Consider the following 26,001-nt stretch of genomic DNA (forward strand, 5'->3'; position numbering starts at 1 on the left):
ATGACTGTTGCTGAGCATAATGGATGTGCTGGAGAAAGATCACAAAGATGCTGAGAATGATTAATCGTTAATTTACCTGCTGCACACGGGATCCAAGTTGACGTTGCTGCTGGGGCCCAGACTCTTCTCCTGGTCCTCCTTTTAGAGTGAGGGGGGATGGGGTTCATGCAATAAATGGAGTCCTGGTTTGAGTTTGGTTCACAGTGGGCCCAGTGGGCCCTTGAGGTCACCCAGTGATCATTTCCTGTCCCTGAATCTACACCTGGAAAGGATGAAACCTGGTCCTTGGCCTGTGGGATAGAGAACTGTTATGGGAGGACAGGTTATACTGTGAAACTGCCTCCCTCTCCCCAGGCAAGACAGGAAGTCAACGACAATATTGTGACCTGGTGAGACAGGAATATTTTAGTGAAACACTTAAAGACCCTGTCATATCCCCCAGTAAGTCAGTCTGGGGTTGGGTCCTGTCACATGACAATGAACCACCACAGTCGAAACCAAGAACGAGCCCCTAACTCACTGCTGTACGGATTAACAAGGTTCAGACACAAGACATACGGCTGTTGAGCTGGGGATCGCATTCTTTTCCATCCTTTTAGAAAGGAGACCCAGTTCACGTTCATGTGTGAAACACCAGTACACACTTATGCTCAGTCTTTCCTGGGGCTATGTTAACTCTCCCACAGTCTGATACAGCGTGGCCCCAAAAGGCCTGGACTGTACACATCTTCCACAGAATCCACACAGACCCACTGTGCCCATGACATTAAGTTAATCAGACCAGGTAAAGAAGAAGAGGCCCTAGTACAGCATCTGCCCTCTAGAGAGTATGAGATAAGCCCCAGGGAGAATCAAGCAGATATTACATCAGTGAAGTTTTCAGGAGTCCAGTGGTCTGGGGCATGTCAGGACATCCTCTCCAAGGAAAAGGGCGCTTGACGGAAACTTGCTTCCCTTTCCATTCAGAGTGGATTACAACAAGCAGCGAGCCTCTTTGGGGCTGGAGGCAGCCCAGGGAGAATCATTCCCCGGCAGCAGGGCTGAGCGTAATGGGACTGGCCACATGAGCCAGGCCGGACTTCAGAGCTGAGCTGGACAGTGGCTGCAACGTGCTTCCCCTTCCCGTCCATTTTAAATAGGGAGTATCTAGAGTGGTGCTCCCAGGCCATCCCACCATTTTCTCTAGGGTGTTGAGAACTGGGTGGAGATAATCTCTCTTTTGAGTTCAGTACTCTTACAGTTGAGAGAGAAACTGCTTCAGAAGCTATACCTGAGGATCCATGGTGGGTCTGCACCTGCAGTTAACTTGGATGAGGCCATCCTGGACTGGGAGCCTGAACCTGATGCTGAGGTAAGATGAGGCTTTGGGGGTAGGGTGGCAGAAGGGTGAATGCATTTTGCATAAGGAGGGGTGCTGGGAGCCGCGTGAGGAGCTCCGCCCGTGGCAAAGGTCATGAGGAAGGAGGCTCAGCATATGCAAAGGCGGGATCGAGCCTCAGGAGTCCCCCTGGAAATTCTCGAGCATCTACCCCCAAAACCAGAGTCTGCCTACTTTCTGCTTTGTGCTCTCACCTACACCTCTGACTTTAGGGGGCTGTCCCCCACTACCTCTCTCTGAAAAAAGAGTTAACTTACAGCTCCAGTTAATAATTCCTGGATGTGACAGTGTTTCAACCTACAAACTCCTTTGGAAGTCCTCTAGCCTTCCTGAATAGGTTTTTCCGGCCACATGTGATTGTTCAGAGCCTCCCAACTGTGAGAGGCATGAGATGTTCTAAACTGTCTAAATACAGATTCCTTTGAGCAGTTAAAAGATTGATTAGAAATTGTATTGGTGAAGGGATTTTCACTTGTTGGGCCAATGTTTGCTGCTAAGTCTCCATATCCCTTACCTGCTGTGTCCCTGGCAGTGTATTGATTAATATAATTGGTGTAAGTAGTAGCTTTAATGTTTGTAACGTTGGACCCTTAATTCTTTTTCTTGTTATAGCCCACCACACCTTTGCCCTGTAGGAATGCAACTTTATCTAATGCTTTTGGAGGGTGGCGCCTGACTAATCACCTTTAGAGAAAAATAAGTTTTCTGAAGAAAGGGTCTTAAAATGTTAACAAGCCTCTGGGCCAGAAGATGATGCAAATCACCTAAACTTTTGCATATGATAAGTTTGCAGGAAGAAAGCCTGGCTTACTGCATGACTCTACCCCTTCCCCCATTATCCTCTATGCATAACTTAAGGTGTAAAAACTACTTTGGAAAATAAAGTGCGGGGCCTTGTTCACCAAAGCTTGGTCTCCCCATGTCATTCTTTCTCTCACCTTCTGGCTGAATTATTCAGCCTCTTTTCTCCACTGAATTTCCTCACTGAGCTATCCTTACTTAATCACTCTTTATATCCTTAATTAACGTTTAATTAAGCAGTTGTTTCCTGATCCTTGCCGACGCCGTCCCCGCTTCGAATTCCCTGGATCCACCGGGGCTGGACCCCGGCAGAGGGGTGTGTGTGTGTGTGTGACTCTTCCCTCAAATGGCCACAACAATCTTTCCCATCTTATGCACTCGTCCAGAACCTTTCCATTCTCTGAGCAAGAGGTGGACCCTTTGCACCTTCCCTTGAAGTTAGTGGGCCTTTGTGAGGATGGTGGAAGTGAGGTTGTGTAACTTTTGAGTTGTCATATGAGGGGACATAGTCCTCATGAGCGTCCCCATTGCTCAGGATGTTTGCCACTGAGACTCTGCCATCATACTTCAGGGTTGCTAAGCAGCCCTTTGGCAAGGCCGCTTATAGGTGTTCTGGTCAGCAGTCCTAGCTGAAGCTCTTAAGGCTGGCATCAGCTGCCAAATTTGCAAGTGCCTGAGTCTTCCGGGAGTCCCAGGCTCTACTTGTCCTCAGAGCCACCCCACATGATGCCATGCAGAGCAGAGGTGAGCCGTCGCACTGAATCTCCAGACTGGAACCCTTCTGAGGGGTCATCCCAGCCCCCGGGCTTCCCGCGGAATTGCCTGCGCATGTGCAGAGGGCACGCATGAATGTGGAGGCTGAGAGAGAGGCCAGGGAGGAAGAGGCTAATTTGGGAGACCCCAGAGAGTCAGTGGTTGTAAAAGCCTTGAGTGGGTGACATGACCCAGGGAGAAAGGAGAGAGAGAGAAGGGGGTGTAGGACCGAGCTCTGAAGCACCTTGTCATCTAGAGAGCTGCCAGAGGAAGGGGAGCTAGGGAATGGAGGAGGGGAAGTCAGGAGAGGGGGGCATCCCAAAGGAGAGCGTTGCTGAAGATGTCTGCAGGTCATGCCCAGAAGGTCACTGGGGACCTGTCAAGAACAGCGTCTGTGCAGGGGGCAAAAGCCAGGGGAGAGGTCTGGAGAATAAATCAAAGTGTGGAGGTAGAGAGGGAGTGCAGAGAGGCAGTGGAAGCTCAGTTGCAGGTGTGAGGGCTGGCCTTCTGTGTGGTCAGCTGTTGGAGGAGGAGGCTTCAGATGCAGGCAGATTTGTGTCTAGAAGCAGAAACACAAGGGCTTTTCCAAAAGTCTTTGCAGACGGCGAGCGCCACTGGAAAGGGTTTCAGTGCCATGCCTTCTAGCCTGTGTCCAGAGGGCAATCAGTAGACCCATAACGGAAGTCCTGACCTTTCCTTCTCGGAGTTCCTGTGGCTCTCTCTTATTCTCTTTTGTCCAGGACTCCAGGCTTGTCTGAGGGGCTGGGGGCGCCAGAGCAGGTCTTCCGCCCATTTGTGTTCTCGGTGGCTTCAGGAAGTGCTTGATTCCTAGTGGAAGCTCACCCAACACTTGCTGATTTCTTGCTTGTCAATTTCATTCTAACAGACTGGAATCTAAGCAGCTTATAAAGAAATTATATAGCATCAGAACTTTTACAGGTTAACCCACCAGAGAGATCGGAACTCTCAGGGCAAGGAGAGGGTTCTAACGGGTCCTGGAAGCAGGTGGCTGATGCTTCGTGGGAATTAATACAAACTACAGGTTTCTTGGTGATGGGGAAACTATGGGGAGTTAGCTACTGGTTAAACAAATGGTCTTTATTTTGTGAAACTTCTGGGTGTTGCTCCAACATTAAAAAGAGGCATTCTGTCTAATGAAGCTCTGGGGGAGCTCCTTCCCCTTGATGCCAGGAGGAGCCAGTTCCCCCAGGGGCAGGTGCTGTGACAGCCCTGCTCCACATCAGGCCCAGCGGGGCTCCAGAGGTCCCTGCTGTGATGGTGTGATGCCCGTGCTGAGCCCGCAGCCTGGGAGGCCAGAAGGGCCAGGTCTGCCTCACACCCGCAGGAGGGGAGCTGTCAGAAGGATTAGGAGGGGGGCTAAGGGTTGAAAGGGCAAGGTTGTGGGGAGCAGGCACCCATTCTGGCATGATGGGGCCCCATGCAGAGGGGTCACTGCACCCCCATGGAGCCTGGGCGAATCCTCCAGCGAGGTGGCTGCTCTGTGTCAGACTCTCAGACTCACGGTACAGCTGTCAGACCTTCGTGTCTCCACCCAGGGTTCTGGAGGCGCACAGTGGAGGCCCAGGACTGAATGGTTTGCTAGCGCTCCCTTGGGGAGATGCTGCCACCCCGCCAGAACTGCCTTTCCCAGCGACCTCTGACAGTGTCCACAGCTGTGGCCGGCAGGTTGCGGTTCCTTGCAGCCAATCCCAGGCAAGCAGGGTGACCACTGCAGAAGGGAAGGACACAGCCTCCCTCCGCCAGCCCTTGAGGACTGGTTTTTGTCTTTTACTTCACAGACAGCTTAACGTTGTTATGGAAGAACATTTTATTAAACATATTCAACTCACTTCCAATGAAATGATTAATTTTTCATTTACAGTGGTGTCCAATGTTTGTTTTCTGCGCTTTTTTTGTCCTTTCAAACCAGCACCAAAAAGTAAAACAAAAATACCATGGGTACAGTACGTAAGTTAACTAATGGAAAATATATACATTTGACTCTGAAATGAAGAAAAGAGAACAAAGCAATGATATTATTGCCATTGAGGATCTTTCCCTGTGTTCTGATAATATCAAGCCATGGTCAACCGAGAGGGTTTCATTTGCACCAATGAAATAGCACCATAAGATTGTGAGAGTCTGTAGTTAGTGACACATTTGTGCAACCAAAAAGGTACAGTACTTGAGTGACAGTACAGGGTGTTGTTAATAAAGAAACATCGCTGTTGCAACGACAGGGTTTCATTGTCTTCTGTACAAAGTGGAGCAGGAATGCCATGACGGCTTCACCGAGATCAACCATTGTTTGTGCCGTGAACAGAAGGTGGGCTGGTGAATTTCAGAGCGACAGTGCCAGCAAGAGCTGCAAGAGCTCAGAAAAACCCCGAACTTTGGGGAACCAAAGGGATGTTTAATGATAACTGAATCGATCACTTGCATTCTGAGGGTGCGGGGCCCTTGCCAGGGGCGTCCAGTTGATACAGCCAGGGTGGCCAGTGGGGAGACTGAGAAGCACCAGGAAAAGGGCTCACCTCTGGGCCATGCACAGGCCTGCCCGGCTCAGGTGGGCCCGTGGTTCCCATACAGACAGCATGCAAGGCTGCCCTGACTTCTTGGCTGGCTGCCCTGATTCCGCTCCTCAGCCCCAGAGGCTGAGAGCTTTCCGTCCATCCACGGTAAAGCACAGTCCATCCGGGGCTGGGGGAAAACTAAGCCCTAGCTCCCCAAGGCTTTGAGGGCCTTGGGGGAGTCTGCTGACGGCCAAGCCGGAGCAGGGAGGACAGCGTTCTGCACAGGCCCTGGGCAGCCGCAGGAGCTCACCCTGCAGGTGGGCTGCCCCAGCCTGGCACCCTCCGGGGTCTTGCCATAGAGCACCTAAGGAACTTTCTCAACACTTCTCACAGATTCAAGTGGAACTGAACAGATGCCCGGCCATCCGACCACTTCTCTGCCTCTGGGGTAGTAACAATCAGAAAGCAAAACAAGCCCGCAGGGCAGGCTGGACAGGGCAGAGTGTCTCTTTCTGATTTAAGCTGACTCCAAAGTTGTGACGTCAAAAACACAAACACAGATACATAAACACAGCACCAATAAATCAAGAAGCACTTGGAGATGATCCCACAGAGATTAGCCTAAGTAAGATCCCCTCTGAAATAAGGGAGCAGAGGGCGGGTTTTTCATGATAAAGTCCTTGAATAGAAGTACCCATCAAACACCCACCCAGCTGGCCAGCAGACCAGACTTCCCAGCATGTCGGGTCCCCTTCCCCCAGCTCCCTGGCGGGCAGGGTCCTACCTACCATCTTTGTGCTTTCACACACTCCTGTCATCTTCCTGCCTTCAGAGAGGGCCCAACTACATTTTGAGGGGTAAGGTGACCATAGGAGGCAAACGCCTTCTTCAGGCTTTTCTGTCATCCTTGCCCCACTAAAGTGGGTCAGTAACGACAGACAGTGAAGAACACTGCATGGTCTGGACCACAGGGGAGCGGGACGAGCACACAGCCATCCTGGGCAGGGGGCACTCCTCTGCCAGGCTGAGTGGTCCTGGAGGAAATCCGCCCCGTGTCAGGGTGAAGCACCAGGTCTGAGCCTGAGTCAGCGCTTCCAGGAAGGACCAACTTCAGATAGATGGCCAGGGTCAGCGCAAAGCCATCCCTAACGCGTGCAAAGCTTCGTGAAGTACTGGCTAGAGCAGAGGTCCCATGGAGCAAAGAGGGAGTGCCCCACCCTCACAAAGCTGCGCTGAGCTCACCTCTATGCAGGCAGCAAGCCCAAGGCTAGACCAGCACGTGCCTCCGCCCACAGCACCTTGAGGAGCGGCTCTCTGTCTCCCTGTGTGGGGGACTGCAGAGATCTGAAAACTAGCTGCGTCCTCTAACCCAGACACTACTGGAACATTCTCCCCCATGTGGCTGCTGTGCAGAGCTACGTAGCCCTGGCATCCTTGTTGGTTCACACACACTCAGCCTCCCAGGGACAAGACCTCCGAGGAGAGACCCAGGACCTAGAGAGCACGTTCCCTGACCGGGCGCAGTGCCACGTGGCGTCCTGGTGGTGTCCGGGGAGCTCCGGCAGCTCCCCCTCTCCAGAGAAGCCTCCTCCCATCCAGAGCATCACTGGCTTTGAGAATAAAGCCTGTTTTTAAAGGAAAGCATCTCATTTTTTTGGATATCCTCCCCCCGCCCCCCACCCCCACCCCACGGTACATCGAGCACTGGGAATTCAAACGTCAGAGGAAAAGTCAAGACAGGGGCGCCCGTGACGTCTCTCTTGACGACCGTCTGTCAGAGGTGTTCCCTTTGAGGTACGTGGAACTTAGAAATTACAATTATTTTGTGACTCATGCCTATTTTTTTTTCCTTATTGTAGAAAGCCATCCAGTGGCTGTTAACAATATATTAAGTATAAAAGCACTAAGCAAACGTCAAGTCCACTCTCAAGTTCTATGCAGTCGGATTCTTGGGACAGCCTCCTGGGTGAGCCACGGTGTGCCTTGGTGGGTGCCGGCCGCCCAGGACTGGTGGGCTCTCAGGTGGGTGGGCTTTCATCTAGCCATGTCGTCGGGACTCAGACCTCGCGTCGGAGCATCGCGGGACCACCGGGCTGCCTGTCAGGAGCTCGGCGGTGGGGGCGGCTGGCGCATCTTGTTCGCATAGAAGTCCCTGCACGTCTGGCAGCAGCGCTGGTACCACCGCATGTCCTGGCAGAGGTTCTTCTCTCGGATGACCCTGCAGTACACTGTCCATTGGTCCCGTGTGCATTTGTAGGTCAGGGCAGCTAAGGGGGTGGTGGAGAGAGAAAGACCAGGGGTTACCGGTGCCTGCGGATAACACTCCCAGGCCGCCCTCCCCTACGTGGACGCTGGAACCCTGCACAGACTGGGGGGACCATGCCCCTTCCAGGGCTGTAGCTTTCACAAGGGACACTCTGGGTCCAACCTGACCATTTCGGGGTTCGGTGCGAGGGCACTGCCACCCCTGCTTCTGAGCTGAATGGCATCCACAGTCGGTTTATGGGAGAGGATGCAATCTGTTGAAATTTATAAAACAGAAGGGCCCAGGGAATGGACATCCAAGGGCCCACAAAAGCACACGGTCACAGCACAAGCAAGTGGCCTGAATCTCCCTGCTCTCGGTTATGCAGAGACACACTCCTGCCCGATCGAGGCCTCTGGAGGATACCAAGGAGGGCTGTGCATGCCAAAGCCTGGCGAACACCTCAGCAAGCTTGAAGACCACCCCCAGTGAAGCTTGTTTGGAAACCCCTTCACGTTGGTGGCACCCCAGCATTAGGGAAAGGGGCTCTGGGTGGGAAACTGTTCCCGAAGGATTTCTATTCGGAAAAGCAGAAACTCTTTCAGTGGAATCATCAGATCATCACTAGACATTCTTCTTTTGGGGCCACCACTGGCTGGGGATGTGGCCAGGTAAAGGGCTGGGTTTGGAGCACTCAGGGCCAAACTGCTCACACCAAAGCTCCCTGCCAAATTAAAGGCTCCAATCTGTCAACACCTCTGCTTTTTCTTGAGCATCAGCTTCAGGAGCATTCCATGTATGTATCACCCAGATTTCATAAATGACACCCCCAGATCCTTCATTTACTGAATAAGTACCTTCCTTTGCCTTCTTCATGCAGAGAATCCCAAAACATTTGAGGAGCATTCTCTCATGTTGCCCTTTGTTGGGAGAGGGGCTCAAGGGTTTGAGGCATCTTTTTCATGACAAGGAATGAAATTCCATCTCTGAAACCTCAGATCCTCCCCAGAACTGACACACGTTGGCCTCTCCAGAGCTCAAATAAAGCCCATGGAGCACGCTTTCTGGCTTACAGAATTCCCACCACCAGTGGGGACTCGCTGGCCAGGGGGTGCAGCAGCCCCAGGAGTGGGGGCTCAGCAGAAGCACTCACCGAGCCGAGGGGAGGTGATGGTGTTCACATTGATCTTGTCATTGCAGACTTCCTGGTGGCACTGTTTGTAGGCGGCTGGCTTGGAGAGGGCAGGGCACTCATTGCCATGGCGCCCAGTGACCTTGTGCATGCACTGCACCACCCGGGACTGCAGGCCCTTCCCGCAGGTCGACGAGCACTGCCAGAGACAGGGAGAGGTGGGCTGGGGACAGCTGAGCTAGGAGCTGAGCTCGGGCTGAGGGGCTTTGACGATGCCACTCCTGGGTCTGGCCCCTGCATGTCATTCCTAAGTGCTTAAAATAATCGCTGTACAAGAGGGCTTGGCTGCATACTAGTAGCCTGATGGAAGACTGTTTCAAGATGTTACAGACTGCATGTCTGGGTCCCCTCCACCTCCAAATATTTACATGTTGAAGCCCTAATGCCCTTGCGTGTGTTAGTTGCTCAGTTGTGTCCGATTCTTTGTGACCCCATGGACTGTAGCCCACCAGGCTCCTCCATCCATGGGATTCTCCAGGCAAGAAAACTGGAGTGGGTTGTCATTTCCTTCTCTAGGGGATCTTCCCAACCCAGGGACTGAACCCAGGTCTCCCCTATTGCAGGCAGATTCTTTACTGTGTGGGCAGCCCAGGAAGCCCTAACCCTCAGTGGGATGGTATTTGAAAGTAGGTCCTTTGGGAGGTAACCGGGTTTAAATGAGGTCATGAGGGTGGGGCCCCCATGATAAGATTAGTGTCCTTATAAGAAGAGGGAGAGAGATCAGGGTTCTTTCCTTCCACCGAGTGAGGACACATGAGAAGGCGCCTGTTTGCAAGCCAGGAAGTGGCCTCTCACTAAGAGCCAAATATGCTAAGTACCTTGACCTCGGACTCAGCCTCCAGGTTTACGAGAAATAAATGTCTTGTTATGCAAGTCACCCAGACTGTGGTATTTCATTACAGCAGCCTGAGCTGACTAAGACATATTGCTGAAATATTAATTTATGCTCATTGCACTTCACCTCCCACCATCTCACTCCTGTTCCAGAGAACCAGCTGGGCTTTAAAATTCTCCAGATAGTGAGCAGGGTGGCGTGCTGGCACCCAGGAAGGGACTGAACCTGATGATCGCAGGGATGTCCCTGGCCCCTTGTGCCACACAAGGCTCCCAGGCATTTGCCCAGCCCTGGATGTAGGGAGGAACCCAATACCCATGGGGTTGAGTTTCCACAAGGCTGGAAGGGTGGGGCTCAGAATTAAATAGAGATATAGGAAATGAAGATGTGCAACCTTTCTTGCATGATGGATTCGTGGACTAATACAGGGGCTAACAGTTTCAATTTAGACACTCAATCCCTAGTTCTTGGCATTTCCAGCATTTGCAGATGGCTAAAATCAAACCACTGGAGTTTGGCAGACCATCCCGCCCTCCCATAGAGAGGCCTTATAAGACTGTGTGTTCTGTCTCCTGCCCTTCCTCTAGTTCCCCCTCGTGCCCCTTAGGGTGTTTTACAGGGAACCTGCTGGGTATCCAGCATCAGGATTCCCTCCCCCAATCCTGCTTGCCAGCTCCTTGCCCTCACTTGCTTTCCTGGGAGCCCCTAGAACCATCTCTCCATTAAGTTGTTCAGCTCCCGGCCAGAGAGCCTGGTCCACACACACACTCTCTTCATCTGGGCTCCACTAACATGCACACAACCTGTGGCTTACAGGGCTCTGAGGGCACTCTGCAGAACTTGAATAAAGCAAAGACCACAGGTGCAGCAGCCCAGCCAGGGCGGACACGGGCACCTAGAGGTGAGAGGGGAGCAAGGCCTCTCTGAATGCCACGTGTAGTGAGGATGCCAGGCACTATCTGCATCATGTGTCTCCCCATTTCTCCCCTTGGTCAACCCTGGCCTGTGCTGGAGGAGGCGCCTTCCCCAGGGCCTGGGAGGAGCCCTCCTGCACAGGCTCGGTGCGGAGCCCTTCATCCATGAGAAGCGGCCATCGTCTGTGCTCCCAAAGGGGATTTTGTGCCCCAGGTGAATTCTTCTGCTTTCTAGTCTAACAAGCAAGATCACAATTTTTTTTTTCCACTTTAGAAAGATGAAAGGCTCAGAGGGCACAGTGCTCTGATGGGGAACAGTCTTTCCAAACCATAACCGATGTAGGAAAACCACAATGCCCCCTTCCCCCACCTCCTCCGCTGAGGGTCCTGGCACGTTCAAACCAGAATGGGCTCTTCCTGAGAGGCAAGGCTGTGCGCCTTGCTCCATGCCCATCTTCTTGGTAAGGCCATTAGGGGAAGCTCGCAGCTTGGAGATGCATCCCTCGCGCATGATAAACACACATTCCTGGGTTCCGCCCCAGAGCTCAGGAGTTGGTACAGGAGCACAGGGAAGTCTGAGGGGTGCTCTGTGGAGGCATGAGGTCACGTGAGCAGGTTCCCACAGACTAGATACACAGAACAGGTGCCACAGCCATGTGACTTCTGCCTGGAGGGCATCCCCGAGGGAGAGGCTGCAGGCTGGGGATCTGCTGCGTGGGGTCACCTGGAGAACTTGGAAAGATCTCGATGCCCAGACCCATCAGTCAGTATCCCTGGAGGAGGCACCGGGCATCAGTGTTTTTCAAAGCTCTCCAGGTGACTCCAACAAGCAGCCAGAGCTGAGAACCTCTGACTCATCTGGATTTCTTCCCTGGGTCCTGTGTATAATGTGCAGAGCTCTGTTTTCTTACAAAGAAGTAGTCAAGTATTTGTATACAAATATGTGTAATTGGAAAGGACTCTGATGCTGGGAGGGATTGGGGGCAGGAGGAGAAGGGGACGACAGAGGATGAGATGGCTGGATGGCATCACTGACTTGATGGACGTGAGTCTCAGTGAACTCCAGGAGTTGGTGATGGACAGGGAGGCCTGGCATGCTGTGATTCATGGGGTCGCAAAGAGTCGGACACGACTGAGTGACTGAACTGAACTGATGTGTAATTAAGCTTCCTAGGTGGCATCAGTGGTAAAGAACCTGCTTGCCAAAGCAGGAGATGTTTAAGAGGCACGGGTTTGATCCCTGGGTCAGGAAGATCCTTTGGAGAAGGGAACGGCAACCCACTCCAGCATTCTTGCCTGGAGAATCCTAAGGAGAGGAGCCTGGCCGGCTACAGTCTGTGGGGTCACAAAGAGTCAGATACAACTGAAGTGACTTAGCACAGATGTATAATTAAGCAAGAACAGATGTCCACCTGAAGTCCCAAATATTAAGTTTATATAGAGGTGATGTGCTGCATGCTAAGTCACTTCAGTCGTATCCAACTCTTTGGGACCCTATGGACTGTATCCCTCCTCCAGGGGATCTTCCCAACCCAGGGATCAAACCCATGTCTCATATTTCCTGCATTGGCAGGCAGGTTCTTTATCACCAGTGCTATCTGGGAAGCCCAGAGAGGTAAGAGGTGTGCTCAAATACTAGAAGTGAAGCCTTTCATTCAAAATTATTTTTGGAAAAGAATAAATTGCCTAAGTAACAACAAAACCTCTCACAGTTCAAGACAGGGGTAAGGGGTGCCCTCAATTATTTGTAGCAAGAACAGCTGGGAGTTAAAATAAAAAGAGAGGCAAAGAAATTTAGCTTTTTTCTCCTGGAAGTAGGACATTATAATCCGTTAAGTTATGAGGGAGGGTGGTGTAAAAATGGTTAAAAATCACTTGAAAAGTAATCTGGGAAGTGGCTATCCGCAGAGACTGGGAGTCCACACCGACAGGGTGAGTGAAGGAAATGGCCCAGGGTCCTGCGTGCTAGTTGCTCAGTCATGCCTGACCCTTTGAGACACCATGGACTGTATGTGGCCCACAGGCTCCTCTGTGCATGGGATTCTCCAGGCATGAATCCTGGAGTGGGTTGCCATTTCCTACTCCAAGGGATCTTCACAACCCAGGGATTGAACCTAGGTCTCCTGCATTGCAGGCAGATTCTTTACTGTCTGAGCCACCAGGGAAGCCCGGTTCAGGGTCCTAACACAGTGCGAAGTCCTACGAATGAGAGCAAAGCCTTGCCTGTTCTAACTCCTGCCAACACGGAGCAAGGTTACCCACTGCAGAGCAAGGCCATGCCAACCTTGTGAGGGAATACCCAATGAAAAGAGCACATCCAAAAAAAGGTGGCATCTCAGTGGCTGGGCATGGCAGTGCCCTGCACACTGGCAAACTGAACAAGGGATCAGAAGGCGGAGTGAGTGGTGAAGAAGACAAATGCTATAAATGCTTGGATGCACTTTACAAAATTGCTTATTTTCAACTGTTTTCAACTCTGCAGGAAATAGCAATTTTATCAGGTTCCACTTCGTAATACAATTAAGACAGAAAATAGCAGTATTTCTAAATTAAAACATATAAACTTTAAATATGAACATATAATTACATGACTAAGTTACATATTTTAAGTAGGCATTTGACTAGTCCACCTACACCATTAAAGACTTTTATATTTAAATTGCTCATAAATTTTTTTAAAGCCCTGCTCCCTGGGAAAGCATGTGTGTGAAGCCTCATTCTGGTGACTACTGGGTAATTGGGGAAGAGGGGGCCATGTGTGCTACTGGATGGACCACTGGGCCTTGTGGTGTCTTGACTTGGCTCACGGGTGCCACCTGCCGTGGGAGACACAGCAGGAGGAAGAGCGGGCTGTCCTGGTGCTCCCTGGAGAAGGAGGTGGGTAGGCCGTGGTGGGGTTTCTGGGTCCTCAGGAAACTACACAGGCTAACAGAGAAGGACCTGGGACTCTGGTCTCACTTTCATGGGCCCCCTGACTGCGAGGTATGCAGATGCTGCCAGCAGGGCACTTCCTGCCCAATGCCTCTTGCAGCTGTCATTATTATTTATGTGCAATCAGGGCAAGGGCTCAATCCTATGGACCTACTAAAATCACACCCAGAACTCACAAAGCCTCTGGTGTGAAAGGACAGATGACCGTTGTAAAATTCAAGAGCCTGGGGCAACCTGGAAGACTAATCTCCCCTCTGAGAGTTCTTAGTCTTGTTTATTAACATGCTCTGGGCCTGGGCTGGGGCAAAGTACTCCGGACGCCTCCCTCCTGTATGCAGCTTGTTCTGTCTGTGGGCTCAGCTGTAGGATTCCACAACAGTGTGGAACATTTTACAACCATCCACTGAGATATACGGCTGCCAGTCTTGCCCAAGGTTACAGGTAGTGAATGGGAAAGGAGAGACAGGACCTCAGCTGCCCCATCCCACGGACTGAATATCATCTTCCTGTATGAGTTAGAGGTTGTACTGGATGGAGCTTCTATGGAGGGCCAGGAATCAGAAAAACAGGTGATTGCCCAGATCCACCATTTCTTCGTTATTTTTCCTAGCTCAGTCACTGATGTTTTTCCCAGTCTGTAAAAAGCACTGCCCTATGAAATCTCAGTGGGTGTCTCCAAAGTTCTGCAGAGGCTGTAGCATCTGTCCTCATGGCTTTCAGCACCTCCAAGAGGCAGGGCCGGGCCTGATGCTCAGCTGCTGTGGGGCCTGCTGAGATCCTGCAGACGCTGCCCCTCGTAGGGATCTGACTCGAGGACTTGGGCTTCCCTGATAGCTCAGCTGGTAAAGAATCTGCCTGCGATGCAGGAGACCCTGGTTCAATTCCTGGGTCAGAAAGATCCGCTGGAGAAGGGATCTACCCACTCCAGTATTCTTGGGCTTCCCTTGTGGCTCAGCTGGTAAAGAATCCTCCTGCAATGCGGGAGACCTAGGTTCAATCCCTGGGTTGGGAAGATCCCCTGGAGAAGGGAAAGGCTACCCACTCAAGCATTCTGGCCTGGAGAATTCCACGGACTGTACAGTCCATGGGGTTGCAAAGAATCGGATACGACTGAGTGACTTTCACTTTGGGTTATGCAAGATTTTAGCTGCAGTCCTGAGGGCTTCCGTTCACACAGCTCTGGGCTGTGAACGGCATGTGCTCACTCAGAAGAACCTTTGAGAATGTCAGGTGTCTGCATAGCCTCCTGGGAACGGGGGCTGAGCCAGCCCTGGAGAGGCTGTTTCGAGCATCAGGTGAGGAGACAGATGGGTTACAGAGTAGCCCATACAGAAACCATCCCATTTTTGTTCAGTACCTATGGGAGTGTATGTACCCATATAAAAGTTTGGAAGACAAACCATTGAAAAAGTTTACCATGTCGTCACCTGGTTTGTGGGGCTAGTTTTTTCTTCTGTCTTTCCAAGCGAGATGGAATCACCTACATAATTAAACACAAAAGTGGAGAATTCCACCAAGGACCCTTTGGTGCAGCTGCCACCTTCCAAGCCTGCTGCATTTTCATCTGGGCCAAGGGAGGGCCTCAAATGGCCCTGGCCTAAAATCCACATATACCTACCCACTCCTTGGCTGGAGTTTCAGCAGGGATGGTCAGTGTGGGCAGGACAGGCCTGTCAGCAAGCTGCATCCCCCCTTACTAGCAGTGTGACCTCGGACAAGTTACTTCACCTGTATGAGCCCTGGCTTCTTTATTTGTAGCTTGAGGATAATAAAATCTTTCTTGTAGGATGATTTCTAAGGTTAAAGACAGCTTAGAACAGGTGCCTGGCAGGGAGTCTGGGATGGACAAAGGCTGCTACTATTGTTAACAACAGCAAGCACACAGGTCTAAAAGCAGAGAGAGCTGGCCGGGGGTCCCCTGAACCCGGGAAGGTGCCCTGAGTCACTGGCCCACGTAGCAGGTGCAGACATCCACCTTTGCCTGGCTCTCGGCAATGATCGGGCAACGCGACCACACGGCGTGCAGGAGCAGTTAGAGGGTGACTTGGCCCCGAAGACACACGTGATTCCAGAGAGGCTGCAGGGCTGCATCCCCCTGTAACCTGAGCTCGTGGCATTAAGGGTAACACAGGCACAGACGATGACTCTCACCTCTGTCGGCCTCTGCCCAGCCCCTGTTTTAGGTAAACAGCAAGGAGACGGCAGTGTCTCCTGATAGCATCGAATTAGCCCCAGGCATCACTGTGAAGCCATTTTTTAGGCTTTTAAAAACTAAGCAAACAGGTCTATAAAAAAACAGATCTGGTCTTGTGTGAAGCTCTCTGTCACTGTTGGGTAGGTTTTTCAAGCCACTCTTGACATTAACATTTAATGTGGCTCCCCAAGCCTCAGGAAACCAAGACAGAAGAGGAACAGTAATAAACCCGCCAGGAAAGCTCCTTCCTGAGTGAGTGCAGACCCCCAGGCCCCGTCTCCAGCAGTGCCTGCAGCGGCCCACCACACACAAGGCCGGGGGACCTGCCACCCATCCTGTGGGTGGCGACGATGATGATGCTGGTGGGGTTGGCAGCAGAAGAGCGGCAGGGCCCACTCTGCCCACTGCCTGCTGGTGCTGGGCGCGAGGCTCATACCCGTTCTCAAGAGTCCTCCTTAATCTTCATGCTAATGGCCACTAGGAGCGGGGAGGCGCTCAGAACACAGCAGGTGCAGAATCACCGTGTACGCAGGGTGCAGCACTGCCTGCAGGGAGGCGGAGCATGAGGCTCAGAGCATCCACATCCTCCTGCGATGCAGCCCCAGGCCCCCACCCAGCTGCTGCGCGGAGGCCTGCACGCCTCCCGGACACTCCTCCCTGCAGGGCGGGACCAGGCCTCTTACCACCAGGGGCCCGGCTCCAGGACACCTCCACCAGGGTGAGCTCCTCTCCACGCCTCCCAGCTGTGACATCAAGCCCATACATGACACCAGATCAGGAAGCGATGTTGTGAGAATCAGCTAAAGGAAGTTGTAAGAATCCGGGGAAGAGGAAAACGCGACGGGCATGTTTATTACATACACAAGCACTGGATCCTACAGAGCAGGGGACGGGCAGGGGCTCCTGACACAGGCTCTGGGGTGGGCAGGAGATGGGGTGAGTGTGCAACAGTGCAAGGATGAACCCTCACATCATGATGTGCCCACACCACGCTCTCACCGAGCCATCCTCTGAAGGGCAGGACAGTGAGGGAGCTGCGGAAGGAATCCCCTTGCAGGAACTCCATTTTCTGCTTGAGTCTAAAAGGCCCTGGGAGAGTAAAATGTCAAAAGACGTTTTGACAGATTTCCCCCCAGACTTGGCATGAACCATAAAAACCTCAGAAGCTGCTGAAACCTGAAACAGCACGTTTAAACAATGATGAAAATCCCCACCATCTTTGCTCCTGCCTTGAAACTAGAAATGCTTTCACACACACACACACACACACATTCCCCCTTCAACTCATACTTTGTTTCAAACTGTTTTTGAAATCCTCAAATCCTTGAATCCTAACCTCAGCCTTAGCTTTGGGTTCACCCCGTCTCTGAATTCACAGCCTGCTGACCTACAGGTTCTGTTTGGGATGCTATGGTACCCAGAAGGCCGAGGTCACCCCCGTGACCTGCAAGGACGGGTTCTCCCAAGAGCTCTTGCTTCTTGCTCCAGACAGGCGCCGTGAGCACAAAGTGGGCCACAGGGGCTGGTTCACTGTCTGCCCCTGGGCAGAAGCTGCCACCAGTGTGGTGACACAGCTCTCCCAGCTCCTCAGCGACTGTTAGAAAGGCCGTCCACCCCTCCTACAGAGGATGGCCTAGGTGTCCAGCAAATGCTGCACAGCTGTCTCCTGCCCCGAGCCATGCTGTCCTCACGTGGAGCTCCAGGTCAGAGCACGTGCTGTTTCGCAGGGTTCAAACCACATTCAAAGAACTCATCTCCTAAGGCATAAATAGTTTACAAGACACATGATTCGGGCCAGAGATGAGAGCCCTGGGTGTCCTGGATAATGATGGTGAAGATGATGATGATAAAAATGCCGAAGCCAGCCAGCGTCTTAGGGGCCTTATATGGATGCTCTAGGAGGTGGGCACCCCTAACGCCATCTGACAAAGGATGACTCTGCTTCAAGGTTATGGCATCGGGAGAGCAGGGACGTGCCCCTGTGTTATCCTGCAGAGGTGCCCTGCTCTGAGGTCACTGACAGCGTGTGTCAAAACTGAAGTGTTTTTTAGGGATGGCAGCTTCTCTGATTCAGTGGCCAGGTCTATGGTTAAAACCTAGGCTGGCATGTGAGGCAGGTACCCCCACTCTCTGACCTCTGATTCCACACAAAGGAGGCTGATCTGAGGAAGCACAAAGGTGAACGAAGCACAGCAGGGGGAAGGAGGGGGCAAAGGCAGAGGCCTTCAGACTACAGCTGGCCCTTGAACAACATGGGTTATTCCTCCAAGTCCTCAGTCCCTCTGCGTCCGAGGATGCCCCCTGGACCACACACACTGCAGTATTTACTGTTGGAAAATATCTGGGTATAAGTGGACCCTGTAGTTCAAACCAGCGTCGAACAAGGGTCAACTGCGTTCAGTTCACTCCCATGCAGGCGCCTCACCTGGCAATTTCAGGGACCCTGCTGCCCTACACCAAGTTCTTCTCTCTCATCTGAGCAGGTGTGGGCCATGGACTTTTCTTTAACATCATGACCCAGTGGCCAGCTCTGCTCCCCCTGACAAAATGCTCTAGGCCAAGGGAGACTCTACCCCACTCCCTCCTGCCCTACTCAGAAAAACACTGAAGTCTGATGACTTTCATTTCACTGCTGCCTACACTCCCGAGAGCAGCATGGGATGGAGGATTTCCTGATCCCTGTCTTCAGGGTTTCCCTGGTGGCTCAGATGGTAAAGAATCCGCCTACAATGCAGGCGACCTGGGTTTGATCCCTAGGTCAGGAAGATCCCCTGGAGAAGGGAATAGCTACCCTCTCCAGTAGCCTTGCCTGGAGAATTCCATGGACAGAGGAACTTTATGATCTACAGTCCTGGGGTCGCCAAGAGTCTGACATGACTAAGCAGTTACCTTCTGTGGGTTTCCCAGATGGTGCTAGTGGTAAAGAACCCACCTGCCAATGCAGGAGATGTTAAGGGACTCAAGTTCGATCCCTGGGTAGAGAAGCTCCCCTGGAGGAGGACATGGCAACCTGCTCCAGTACTCTTGCCTGGAGAATCCCAAGGACAGAGGAGCCTGGTGGGCTATCATCCATGGGGTCACAAAGAGTCAGACACAACTGAGCAACTAACTCTTTCACTTTCACCCGCTTGCAGAGTGCTGGCTGTCTCTGTTATACAGTTTCACACGTCCCAGAAAAGAGCCCTGGTATCTCCAGTGCCTTTCATGCCTGCTCTTGGATGCTCAAGTTTCTTTTAATTAGGACTCAACTGCTTATTTTACAAATAAAGGGAGACAACATGCACGATCGTCTGTAGAGACAACAGATTGATACTACAGTACAAATGACTAATTCAAAGCCCTGGGGAGAGCAGGTTTTGATTGGTGAGTTGGAGAGAGAGTGGATAAATATGTGACTTTACAACAAGCTTATGATTATGCTGGTTAGAGCTGAGGCATATAATAGTTCATCTCCTTCCCATTTCAAATTAAAAACCCAAGCCTCTGATATTATTATGCATTTAAAGGAAAGACAGATTAAGAGCCAGAAGGCAAGGACCGGACTCTTAGCCCTGCCATTTTCTAGTTATGTGACCTCCAGAAAAAAATCTTACATCACTACTCTGAGCCTCAGTTTCTTCACCTGTAAAATGGGGATAGGGTCAAATGAGAGAATGTGAGTGCAAATGCTTTGTAAATTCTAGAGACCTGGTGAATGTCAGGACCACGGTCAATGGGCCCAGCAGAAGTAGCATCACTCTCTACTAGCACTCCATTCAGGGCTGCCCCCCGGCAGGGGCTGTGTTCATACCTGCCAGGGGACTCAGTGAGGCCTAGCATCTGTAGCTGGCTCTCTGTCTCCTGGATCTCCTGGGCACTGTCCATCTTGTCCCCTCAGTGCCCAGCACAGCCTGGCACACAACAGGAGCTCAGGAAATGCTGGTTGAACCACACTGAACTTGGCTGCAGGCAAGTGGGTGCCCAGACTGGCCCCGTAGGCCAGCTTTGCAGGGTTCAGGGAGCCGTCAGGTCCCAGCACAGGAAGTGCAGGCTTCAGAAGTGGTGAAAAGCTCTCTGGAACAAGCCCCCTCATGACACAGGTCTGTCTGTTTCTAAGGCCATGGAACTCAAGCTCCCATCCCTCTGCCCACAACCCCAGAAGGTATCTGACTGCTGTTCTGGGAAGGCACTGACATGGTCCTGTTTGAATGAGACGCTCTCCCTGACTTCTTCCCGGGGCTCTGCGACTGTGGGCACGTGCATTTTTACAGCTTCATTTGGTCTCCCACAGCCTCTGGGACATGCTGGGGCTCAGGTGTGAGCAGCACACTTGGGGTTCCACCAAGGCCTCAAGTCAGGCCAGCCCCCTTCCAGGGCACCTCCGCCAGCACCAGGAAGTCAATGGCCACTTTGATCTTTTTGGTAAAAGGGAACATACTCTTAAAAGAGTCAGTGGTCTTCATTAAAACACCATCTATTATAATCCCTCCAGAATAATTTGTTTCTAATTATTTCAGTGGTGATTAATGCCTCTGGTCTTGAAACTGTAACATCTCAACTTTTGATCAAAAGTCATGCTGCTCTAGAAAGAAATGTGATTTCCTCCTTTCCCAGTTTCAGGGGCACTCTCTTCCTCACCCCTGACTCCCCACCCCTCGCTCATTCTATCAGCAGGTTGAATACGTAGGCTCAGCATTTAGTGGGAGAAAACAATGATTCCCACAGATCTGGAAATAGCTTATATCCCAGGAGGGCAGGCAGCTGCAGGGCAGTTTCCAAACAGAGCAGAGCGATAATAATGCCCTCAGCAGGGCTGGGAAAGTGAAGCAGGTTTTTGGATAGGTCTCTAGTTAGTGTTCAGCCGTTTGCTGAGGATGGGGGAGGGGAAGGGGCCCTGAATGCCCTCCAAGCCCGCCCTGCCTCAGCCAGGCTCTGGGTGTGGCTCTCAGGCCCCCTCACCCAGCCAGAGGAATGGATGCTTGGTCCTGCTCACTTCAGGAAGTGCAGGATGGTACCTGCAGCTTGTCCTTGGGCTGGCCCGTCCATCACCTCCCTGGAGACAGGCTCATCTTTCTCAGCAGCACCTCTGGGTCACGTGATGGGAGTCTGCTTGGAAGGAAGATGTCAAAGCATCCAGATACACTGCACCGGGGGTCTAACAGGGCTCGGACTTCTTTCCACTTTCCTTCTGGGCAACTTGTTTGCTGCCTTCAAAGTCTGGCATGTGGGAGGTCTGGATGCCGGTTAGAGGAGGGTTACCCACAATGACTGGATTGAAAGTGCATCAGACTCCAATTGTGTGACGGCGCAGACAGTAAAGTGTCTGCCTGCAGTGCAGGAGACCCGGATTCAATCCCTGGGTTGGGACGATCCCCTGGAGAAGGAAAGGGTAACCCACTCCAGTACTCTTGCCTAGAAATATCCCATGGGTTGAGGAACCTGGTAGGCTACAGACCATGGGGTTGCAAAGAGTCGGACATGACTGAGCGACTTCACTTCCAAAATAACCTATCAATCAGAAAGCAAATCCAGGCTGAACAAGTGAAAATGTTAGGGGGCCACCATCCCCTGGAATCTGCTTCCATCAGTGCAGTCACCCAGTGAGTGAGAATGAGGGCCCCATGGGACTCGTATCTGTCCCACGTCTCCAGAGCAGACACAGGGAAGCAATAGGCGGATCTCTTCTCCTGTGCTGGGAAGGGGGCAGGGCATGTGCCAGCACACTCAGAGGTGGGCGCTGCAGAAGGGGGTAGGGGTGAGCAAACAGTTGGGGTGGGGGTCTCCTGGTTCAGTTCTATGCGGTCGCCATCCCCACCAACCCTTGTTTCCAGTGTGTGCACACGTGCACACACACACACACACACACACACGGTTCAGGTCTATGCGGTCGCCATCCTCACCAACCCTTGTTTCCAATGTGTGCACACGTGCGTGCATGCACACACACACACACACGGTTCAGGTCTATGTGGTCGCCATCCCCACCAACCCTTGTTTCCAGTGTGTGCACACGTGCGCACACACACACACACACACACACGGTTCAGGTCTATGCAGTTGCCATCCCCAGCAACCCTTGTTTCCAGTGTGTGTACACACGCACGCATACACACACACACACACACACACACACACGATTCAGGTCTATGCGGTTGCCATCCCCACCAACCCTTGTTTCCAGTGTGTGCACACGCACGCACACACACACACACACACACACACACACACGCACACATGGTTCAGGTCTATGCGGTCGCCGTCCCCACTGACCCTTGTTTCCAGTGTGTGCACACACACGTGCACACACAAACACACACATGCTACCTTCCAAGTCAGCGTCCCTATAGTTCTCGGCTGGGAAGAACGAGCTTGCCCTGGGCCCTGGCTCTGGCCAGACCTGCTGGGGAGGGGGTGGCTGGCACTAGTCCAGGGCTTGCCCCAAAGGCTGGATGAACACCAATCCAAAGCCGTTGGATACCAGCCCTGGACAGAGGCCCTGCACATCCCTTTGGTCTCTCTCGTTCTCACTGCCCAGCTGATCAAGCTGGCTGTGGCAGAAAGCAGGCACTGCAGCCTTCTAATATCTTAGAGTCCGGAAGGCCAGGAGGCGTTATGCTTCATGGCCTGGCTAGGAAGGTGAAGGCCAGAGAAAGGCTCTACTTCCCTGGAAGCCATGAGCAGTGGGCTGTGTGGGGGGCAGTTTGCCAGAATGTGCGCCCATGTCCTCGGCCAAGGAGGGGCCAAGTGCTGCGCTGAGCTCCTCGGTGTTCTTCACATCCATCCTCGGACATTCCACTGCTCCTGGGACCAGGGGGCTTATGGCGCCCAGGAAAACAAAATGCCCATCTGGTCCTCAAATCCAGAGTTATTAGAAGCTCTGGCAAGGCTCATCCACAGAGCACCCACCACGGGGACTCAGGACCCCACCATGTGTCCACCCGGTGGACAGAGTTCTGAACTGGGGCTCAGGAGCCTGGACTCTGTCAGAGAGCCAGGGCAGAGTTGCTTAACCTCTCTGCACCTCCGCTCCTTCTGTTAAGCAGGGATCAGCACGGGAGAGGGCTGGGGGCGCAGGGGTCACTGCATAGAGGAACCAAGGCTGGGGCCCCAGACTCTCAAGGCCCGGCTTATCCCTCCTCACCTCTCCTCCTGCCCAGGGACACCCGTGACCACAGGAGTCGCCCTTTAGCGGTACAGGCTGCATTCAGGATGTGACCACCAGGACCCTTCAAATAATGATAGCTTTATTCTAATTCACACCTGGACATATGGAATCCAGACAACACTATTCTGCCTGGCCAGACAGGTAAATTAAAGCCCAAAGGGCCTGCAGGAGCCTGGGGAGACGCAACAGCCCCTGCTGGGCCCCAGGTCACAAAGGCCATGTGCAGATGGAGGCCAGGTTGCCAGGTTTCTGTAGAAAGGCCCAAATCCAGATTGCCAGGTGAAATTTCCCATTTTTTAACTGTTAGCAATCAATTCTAAACTGTTCCCACCAGCATATGGCCTTAGAGCATAGATATCAATGGAAGCAAATGGGGAGCTTCCGGTTACTGAGACCAAAAGGAAACAAACACGCTCCAGGTTCTCACTGGAAATTTTCATCAGTAAATCAGACAGGAGAAACAGCGTTTGGAAGAAGATTCTAGAACACTCCTGGAAGGTTCTCGGGGGGACAATGGTATCCACCTTGGGTATGTGTCAAGGATATCAGACGAATGAATAAAGGAATAGCTACAGGGAACTTTCATTCACTTGAATGCTGTTGAACCCCCCTGCCCTGAGGCTCTGGGAGATGTCCTCCTTTCCTCACCCCAGGGCCCTGTGCTTTCCCATCAAGCGTTGTCCAGCCCTCGCCCAAGGGCCCTGGGGACAATGACGCTCTGTCCGCCCACAGAACCTCTGTGTCTGCCTGGGGACAGACTCCCAACCGCTGAGGAGGTTCTCTCAATGGCTGGTGACCAAACCCACTACAGGATGCATGGGTCCCCTTGGCACTCTTTCCTGTTTTGGGGGTTCTCAGGGCCCTTCTAAGTGGACCCCATATGGGGTCACCAGCAGGTGTGGAGTTGGGAGAGAAAGTGAATTCAGCTGGTGAGACTGGGACCATCTGGTTGAACTGGGGCCCACGGTGAGAGGGCTGAGCCCCCTGAGGCACCTCCGCTTCCTGGGCAGGATGTGAGAGGGCTGAGCCCCTGAGGCGCCTCCGCTTCCTGGGCAGGATGGGCGCGCAGGCACCATACTCACCTTGGACCAGCTCCCAGTTTTCCACTCGTAGCAGCCGGAGTAGTCCTCACAGGGCTCCTCGGCTCTCGGCCTAGTGGACGCATCGCATTTTCCTTGGGAGTTGGTGCATGTCACAGTCCGTTTCTGTGTGCCTTTGCCACAGCTGGCAGAACACTGCAAGACACCACTCGGAGACTGAATCCAGTCCAATCCAGTCAGGTCTATCCACACCTCTTAAGTGCCTACCAGGTACCAGCCCCAGCACTGAGGATGCAAGGATGAGGATGCTATTTTTCTGTCCTCGAAAAGCTCCTGGCCTTTTTGAGTCTTATGCACATGGTCCCACCCGGTTCCTCCCAGCTGGCCTCCAGGTCCTGTGCTTGGCCTGAGCCACTCTGGAGCAAAGGCACCAGTTCAGGGTTGGCGGCGGGGAGGAGATGGAGAGCAAAGCCCCAAGTGACTCTCACAGAAGGTGCCAGGCAAGCCCCTGGGTTTCATGTGAACGCCAAGAATGGTAACAGGGTAATGTTCCCTGTGCTATTTTACTTCCTGGGAAACACAGGAAGAGATGGTGTGGGCAGGGGACCCAGAGGAGTGATGCGTGAATCCTCAGTTTCCCACACCCCTAGGCAGCAAGATCCATGGAAACATGGACAGAGCTGGGGAGGTGACAAGGCACAGAGGAGGCAGACCTGGGGGGTGGTCTGGAGCCCAGTTGGGAAGTTCCCAGCCCTACTCTCTGGGCTGGAGATCAGATGATGCCTGGCTGACACGAGTGAGTTCTTACCCATCTCAAAACAAAGCACGAGGGAACTCAAATCCTGGCTCTGTAACTACCTGGAGGGGTGGGAGGGGTGGGAGGTCGGGGGGAGGTTAAAGAGGGAGAGACACATGTATACCCGCAGCTGACTCACGTGGACGGACGCCAGAGGCCAACGCAATATTGTGAAGCAATTTTCCTTCAGTTAAAAATAAACGAGTTTGGGGAAGAAAAAAACAAAGCACGAGGAGGAGAGGACCCTTGATCCTGGGAGACATAACTGACTTGATCAGCAAGCAGAGGTGACCTGGTTGGGGAACCTGGGGAGCCCACCCTTTGGTTCGTCGTGTGGGGAAGCCCAGTCCCCACCATGGAGACAAAAATACAGCCTGCAGAGATGGTGGGCTGAAGGCAGGGTTCTGTCCAATGCACAGACATGAAGAGACCCGGGAGATCCAGAGGGGACTCCCTCCCAACAGCTGGGTGGGGGGGGTCCCATCAGCCGCAGAAGCACGAGTGGAGCCCCAACAGCTCTAACTTTGGTTCTCACACTTGCGTGATTGACGAAAATATGGGAGGGTACATAGTAATTTTTCTTGAGCTACAACAAACTTGACTTTTCACAAGTTCCACTATGTCCACTGGAAAAATGCACATAAAGGACAAATGTTCTATTTGTTATTAACATTTATCTCAAAATGTTATCTAGTTTGATTTTTCCTATGAATTCAGCCTAGCTCTCCATCTGAAGGTCCTATTCTTGTTTTCTTTATTTACTTTTTTGAGATGAATTTAAACTGGTTTGTTTTAGAAGAAATACACATTTCACAGGTCATTATGGTATCACTGAGGGGCAAGGGGTTGGAAGAGCAATTGCATTTGATCTTGTGTGTGAGTTTTAAAGGGACTTCAAACACTCAACACCCAGCCCACTTCTTGACCAAATCCTGGTCTGGCCCCTTTTGACCAGCAGCCTGTTGGTGGGAAAGCCTTTAGGGAGGGCACTGCTGCAGGCTGGGTCCTGCAAGGGACCTGGGAGGGCAATGTCCAATTTCTCTCTTGGTTTCTGACCCAGGGGTACGAACCAGAAGTCAAAGACAGGAGACAGTTGCTACCTTTTGCTTCCTTTTAATATTTGTTCCTTATTCTGACGAAGTGGGGAAGAAGCTGGGGACTCCTGGTGCCAGTGGGAGCAAGCAAGCCCAGCAATAAAAACTCACCCAGGAGAAATTTAAACCCATTTGTTTCCAGAAGAAGAAGTGTAAGAGGGACTTCCGTAT

The 26,001-nt window shown here is 52.4% G+C and overlaps 1 protein-coding gene across 5 annotated transcripts in view; it reads right to left on the reverse strand.

The window, feature by feature from the left end:
• Positions 1-4,742: 4,742 nt before the first annotated feature.
• The window catches only part of ADAMTS17 (ADAM metallopeptidase with thrombospondin type 1 motif 17), a 406,696-nt gene continuing 385,437 nt past the window's right edge, over positions 4,743-26,001 (reverse strand). For all 5 annotated transcript variants that reach the window (XM_086364865.1, XM_086364868.1, XM_086364864.1 and 2 more), the window contains 3 exons: positions 23,983-24,135; positions 8,844-9,021; positions 4,743-7,712 (listed from right to left, as the gene is read on the reverse strand). In XM_086364865.1, coding sequence (XP_086220991.1) covers positions 7,546-7,712; positions 8,844-9,021; positions 23,983-24,135 — 498 coding nt within the window. In that variant the 3' untranslated portion in view covers positions 4,743-7,545. The remainder of the gene's footprint in view (positions 7,713-8,843; positions 9,022-23,982; positions 24,136-26,001) is intronic.

Source organism: Bos grunniens, chromosome 21 (genome assembly GCF_055505025.1).
Source record: "Bos grunniens cultivar Pamir isolate PY7600 chromosome 21, Bosgru_T2T1.0, whole genome shotgun sequence".
In the NCBI taxonomy this organism is placed as follows: Eukaryota; Metazoa; Chordata; class Mammalia; order Artiodactyla; family Bovidae; genus Bos; species Bos grunniens.